This window comes from Microtus ochrogaster, chromosome 2 (genome assembly GCF_000317375.1).
Source record: "Microtus ochrogaster isolate Prairie Vole_2 chromosome 2, MicOch1.0, whole genome shotgun sequence".
NCBI lineage: Eukaryota > Metazoa > Chordata > Mammalia > Rodentia > Cricetidae > Microtus > Microtus ochrogaster.
In genome coordinates, this window is record NC_022010.1 from 7,303,863 (window position 1) to 7,309,986 (window position 6,124).

General features: G+C 53.2%; 1 protein-coding gene across 2 annotated transcripts in view; it reads left to right on the plus strand.

Annotated features, from left to right (window-relative positions):
• Positions 1 to 6,124, plus strand: part of Taok3 (TAO kinase 3) — a 191,254-nt gene that overhangs the window by 180,022 nt on the left and 5,108 nt on the right. Inside the window, exon 19 of one of the 2 annotated variants that reach the window (XM_026784036.1) lies at positions 1,025 to 5,995. In XM_026784036.1, coding sequence (XP_026639837.1) covers positions 1,025 to 1,645 — 621 coding nt within the window. In that variant the 3' untranslated portion in view covers positions 1,646 to 5,995. Of the gene's footprint in view, positions 1 to 1,024; positions 5,996 to 6,124 lie in introns of those variants that run through there. The other variant, XM_026784039.1, reaches the window with a different exon arrangement.

Here is a 6,124-nt window from a genome sequence, read left to right on the forward strand (position 1 = left end):
ATGGATGGATGGATAGATAGATAGATAGATAGATAGATAGATAGATAGATAGATAGATAGATAGATAGATAGATAGATAGATAGATAGATAAAAAGAATATGGGCGGCATCTGAGGTAGCTACCCATGGTTGTCCTCTGACCTCCATGGACAGCTAGTTACACAGGTGCTCCTAGGGAAAGTGGATAGAGAACTGTCCATGGTCCTAGTCCCACACGCTGAGGAAGCCATAATGGTAACAAGGTTGCTGCACAAATAAAGGCTACAAAGCCAGGATGCAAGCTGCCCTTGGTCACATTGGCACATGCCCCTTCGAGGCAAACCCTAGCCACACCCACGACCCCTGCCACCAGAAGTCCAAGTGACCTGTGACTGCAGAGTGGCCTGCTCATGCTCCTCTTCCCGCTCCCCAGAGTACACATTTGGCATCCACCCCTGAAAGCACACTCTAATGGAGTCAGGGCTCCAGGGCCACTCTTCTCCTTCAGCTTCTGCTGAAGTCAGGTAGGGATGGGTTAGGGTATGAGGCGCTCTTCGGGTGTGCAGAAGATGTTCTGAGCCAGGGCAGTGGGAGCTGACTGTAGAGCCTCGTCCCCTTTCTCACCTGGAAATGAAGGGATATTGTGCACACATGGAGGTGTACGCGCTCACCTCGAGGAAGGAAAACACAGCAAACAATAGAAGGCGCTGCAGACCAGGAAGAGACTGGGGAAATAACTGCCAACCTGCTAACAAGTCTCGTCATACTCCACAGTCTGCTGTGAATCTAGTTCCCCGTTCTAATCTGTTTCCCTAAAGCCATTCTTCAAATCAGAATCACTTCCATCCATGTCCTGTTAACATAAAGGAAAGAAAGAAAAGAAAAGAAAAAACCAGAGGGCGGTAGTGTTCCCCCACATCATGCGTTGTCCTGTCGGTCTCTGGACTGATAGCTGTCATGGGGTGTCCATGCGTGGTCTGTGTCATGTGCCCAAGCATGTGGACTGACCTGTTTCTCTTTCTCTCTATTGCATGTTCCCGGGCAGGCCATGGAAATGCAGATTAAGAAGCAGTTTCAGGACACTTGCAAGGTACAGACCAAGCAGTACAAAGCACTCAAGAACCACCAGTTGGAAGTCACTCCAAAGAATGAGCACAAAACAATCCTAAAGACGCTGAAAGACGAGCAGACAAGAAAACTGGCCATCTTGGCAGAGCAGTATGAACAGAGCATTAATGAGATGATGGCCTCGCAGGCGGTAAGTGGGGAGGGTTGTTGCCACAGCGTCAAGAGCTTTCGGGATTTCAAGAAAATGCAAGATCCGGCTTTGATTCCCAAGTACCTTCTGGGATATATTGGTTTAGGATATATTGGTGGCTTCTTTTCCTGCCCGAGGAATGGAGGAAAAAGACGACGCCGAGTACAGCCAAGGCCATGCGGATACTCGCTGGAATGCGTCTTCTCAGATGGAGCTGAAGGAGCAGTGGCAGTCCAGCCGGGGGGCACATGGGGAGGGCGAGATGGGATGGATGCCGCGCGTGTATACGCTTCTTCACCAGAAGTTTACCGACCACCACCCCAACTAATGTCAGGCATGGCCCTGCTGCCTCCATGCCCACGGTCAAGTGAGGGGAGACACACACACACACAGAGACATATTTGCTAAACAAACTCTGGCCAGGCCTCTGCAGGCAGCGCTGCACTGAGCCCAGAGACAGGGGAACCAGCTAGATGGGTCTCATGCTATGTCAGGAAGGCTGGGAAGTCAGATCACTGAGTGGTAATAGCCAAGCACACTGAGTACTTAGTTATCGGGGTAACCAGGGCCTTGGAAGGACAAGGAGGAACAGGGAAGCTGGCCCAGAGATCCCTAGGGAAGAAAAAGGAAGCTGTCGAAATACATGGTTCTGTATAGGCCAAGTCCAGACAAGGAGAGTGTGCCCCTGGGGCTCAGAGCTGAAGGGCAAGCCTGGGGTTCAAGAAGGAGGACTGGGTTGGGAGCCGTGGTGCACACCTGTGATCCCAGCATTCGGAAGACTAAGGCAGCAGGAGTGGGACAGCCTGGACTACTAGCAAGACCCAGTCTGGCAGAACAAAGGTGGGGGATGTAGTTCATCAGGAGACCACTTGCAACAGGGCCCCCAGCCCTGAAAAGAAGGGAAGAAGGGGTAAAAGGAAAGAGGAAGAGAAGAGGAAGAAAGAAAGAGGGAGGGGAGGGGCCCCCATGTACCCCTCCTGTCTTATCCCAGGCTAGTCTCTCCTGGTTCTCCACTGGATCACAGGATCCCAAGGATGTTGGTAGATTAGGAAATGGGTCTGTCAGGGAATTGAATGACATCATCCCACCATGACCAGCACTGATGGCCACTGGTTTACTAAACAGAAACATTAGTTCTACCTGAGGTTGCACTCTGCAAAGATTCAGAAGCTCCACAGGCCTGAGAACGAATGGCCAGCCTGACCACCTGCCACAGCTGGAGAGTCACACATGGGGATAGAGGTGAGGGTCAGAACCCCAAGGCAGGAGGTGAGCTGTCACTCTACGAGAGGCCTCGGGTGACCAGTGTGCAGTTGCTGTGAGTCCTGGGGTCCACACAGTACAAGAGGGTTGTGGGGGGCAGGCACATGGACGTGGTGAAGGCTGGGCAGGGTTTGGGGGAACACTTGCGGGGGGCAGCAGAGAGAATTGAGTTTCAAAGGGGAGTTCCCAGGAGCCCGGGAGAGTTGAGGAAAGAAGGTGCACTCTCGGATGCCGGGCACAGTGATTGAGTAAGGTGGCCCTGAGCCTTGTATCCATGTGGAGAGATGCAGACCCTAAAATCTGCAGGTCAGAAGGGATGCCAGGATTAAAGACAAAGGGTCCCATGCCTTTGCCTTGTGGGGGCAGCTGTAACAGTCAGGAGTTAGTAAATCTACCAGGGCCATGTGCGGGGTAGTTTGAAACGCAGGCTGGGGACAGGATCTGGTAGCCATCCGTGTTTGAAAGCTGTGTGAAGGGTAGACATAGATCAAAGAGGATGAGAACCCAAAGATCAGGAGAGTCCGGGAGAGAGCAAGTCACAGATGGCAGAGCAAAGCTTCCCACCATTGGGTTCAAATGTGCAGGAGCCACGAGAGCAGCAAACCTCAGCGACCTCCCCGCTTTGGACAGCGGCTTTAGCCATGAGGCACAACAGTGAAACTTGGAGGTGTCCTTCCACTTCAAAGGGATGTGGCTGCAGCTCGGTGGGCAGAGTGCTTCCCTAGCACGTGTGAGGCCCTGGGTCTGATCCTCCACAGTGCATAAACCAGCATGGTGTCACCTACCTAGGATCCTGGTACCTGGGAGATGGAGCAGGAGGATCAGAAGTTTAAAGCCATCCTCAACCACATAGCAAGTTCGAGGCCAGCCTGGGCTACATGAGACCCTGTCTCAAAAATAAAGAGTGCCCATAAAAAGAAATCCTCTCCCATCCTCATCAGTAGAGACAGATAGACGCGCAGCAAGCCGAGGGGACAATGAAGCTCCCAGCAGTAGGAAGAGGCTCGGGCAGGTTCTTAGCTGGTGCTGCCACGCTCTTCACACCTCATTCACTCGTCCGTCCATCCGTCCGACAAGTGATTGTGACGTCCGCAGCATGCTCCAGGCATCCCTGGAGGGGATGACCCTCTTTCCCTGACCAGTTCTCCAGGGGCAGCGGACGAAGCAGAATCAAAAGGGGGCTGCCAGACATGGAGTCGGGCAGAGAAGCAAGGAGACAGCGGTGGAACCAGAAGGGCTAGCCTGGTCTGGAGGCGGCAGGAGTGGGAGAACCATAGCCCATCTGAAGAATTCAGAGACCTCAGTTCTGCTGGAGTGTGGAGAGCTGGGGATCGTGCCTGGGAATAAGACAGGAGGGTTGCACAGGGGCCAGGTCATAGTCGGGCCTACAGACCTCAGCACAGTGTCACTAAAGCGCAGGGGATCTGGTGGCCTTTTACTGCTGTTTGGGAGCCATCCCTCAGAGACACGTGGAGAAAGCCCTGAGAGATGGCAAGAGCGATGGGAGACCACTGTGGTGCTTTTGCTCTTGCTTGGCCACAGGGGATGATGGCTACACTGGAGATGTAATACTGGGGTGAGGGGAGAGGGGGCCATGTTTGAGAGGCAGGTTAGAGGTTCAGGGAGTGTACTTGGTGGCAGGGCCAAGATGCTGAGTAAGGATTTAAAAAGGATTTAAGTCTCTGGGTTGAGCTTAATGGTAGGTGACAGTGGCAGTTTGTTAAAAAAAAAAAAAAAAACAGTAGGGCAGGTTGAGGAAGGGCAGCAGGAAGGGAGAGTTTGTAGTGGTCACATGAAACTCAGGCTCTGGGAAACCGCCCAGGCCAATCTGTCCAGCAGATAAACAGAGAAAACTGGAGAACTTACCTCCCCAGGGAAGTCTGGTGTGCCAGCATGTGCCCAAGAGAGACTTGGAGTAGACAGGAGCCCTTGGGAGGAGCAGTTAGAGGGGGCGTGGACCAAGGCTCTGGAACACCCACATTTCCTGAGGTCCTGCTTGTCAGGGTCGAGCTGGGAAGGCAGAGCGGGGAGAAAAACATAGAAGTCGGGGACAATGGGTGGGCTAGAGCAAGGAATTGCAAGAAAGGCGGCGGCTTGCTGGGAGGTGAGGTCACATGGGGATCTCACAATGATGATCAGAAACCAAGCATGAGGAGTGTAAGTGGGGGACGATGCTCCAAAGGAGAGAGTCAAGGAGAAAGAAAGGCAGTGGGGAAAGTACCAGGTAGGAAGCCTGTCCTGGTTTTTATTTGTTTTGTTTTGAGGCAGGGTCTCTTGCAGCCCAGGCTAGCCTCAACCTCACTATGTGACCAGGGTTGACTTTGAATCCTCCTGCCTCCCCAGGTCCCACGCACTGGGGTTTACAGACATTCATGGCCACAGCCTGTTCATTCAGGACTGGAGATGGAACCAGGGCTTCAGGCCGCCCCATAATCACTCTAGCTACCCAGCCACAGCCGAGCCCGGCTCTTGTCCCGTTAGCTCTTGTCACACACAGCACCTGCGGCACAGCCTGGCTCTGCAGCAAGGGCTAGTGAACATGTGTGAGTCGGTAGGCATGGGGGAAGGAAAGTGGGCTAAGGCAGAGCAGTGTCCTCTCTCTTGGAACGGGGAGGAGGGGACTCTGAGTATGGCTGCCACAGCTGTCCACCCCGCCTGGCCTTGGGCCACAAGTAAGGCGAATCCCTCCTTTACCTGGGCGAACCAGAGGCTCACTGAAGGGAGCCATTCACATTAGCTGCTGCTTAGGACAAGAGCTGGCCTTGTAAATTTTTCTGTAAAGGGACAAGTCATAAATGTGAGAAGCTGCGTGGACCATGAGGTGTCCGTCCCAGTAGCCAGCTCACCTCTGCAGACCCAGGCAGAAATGACGTGTGTACATGTGCGTGCATGTGTGCGTGTGTATGAGAAAGAGAGAGCTTGCACGCCCTAGTAAAGGTTTATTTATAAAGAGCCACAGCCTAGGGGCTGTAGCCTTCCAGTCTCCAGCATTGCAGGGAGGGGCCACAGCTTGGGTGCAGGTTGTACACTAGTCCACCACTAAGTTACACTGCACACTCCCTTGCCTCCTCTTCTCTGTGAGCCACTGTAGGAAGCAAGCGTGATATTCACCATATTATTATAAACCTCAGAGTGCATTTGCATGTGTGACTGCAGGTGATAAACTCCAACATCTGCAACTCCTGTGGTTTCTAGCACTTGGACTTGGATGATCAGAGCTGGCACAGGACATGGTTTGAGGATAACTAAATGCCAGAGACAAAAGAAACTGTAGGCTGGGGCTGTAGCTCAGGAGGTAGAGGGCTGGTCTAGCATCCAGAAAGTCCTGGGTTTTGTTACCAGCGCTGCTAAAATTCCAACATGGTGGTATGCACCCATAATCCCAGTGTGGCAGTGCACACCCATAATCCCAGCATGTCAGTATACACCTTAATCCCTTCGTGGTAGTACACACCTGTAATCCCTGCGTGGCAGCACACACCTGTAATCCCTGCATGGCGGCGCACACCTGTAATCCCTGCGTGGCAGCGCACACCTGTAATCCCTGCGTGGCGGCGCACACCTGTAATCCCTGCATGGCGGTGCACACCTGTAATCCCTGCGTGGCGGTGCACACCTGTAATC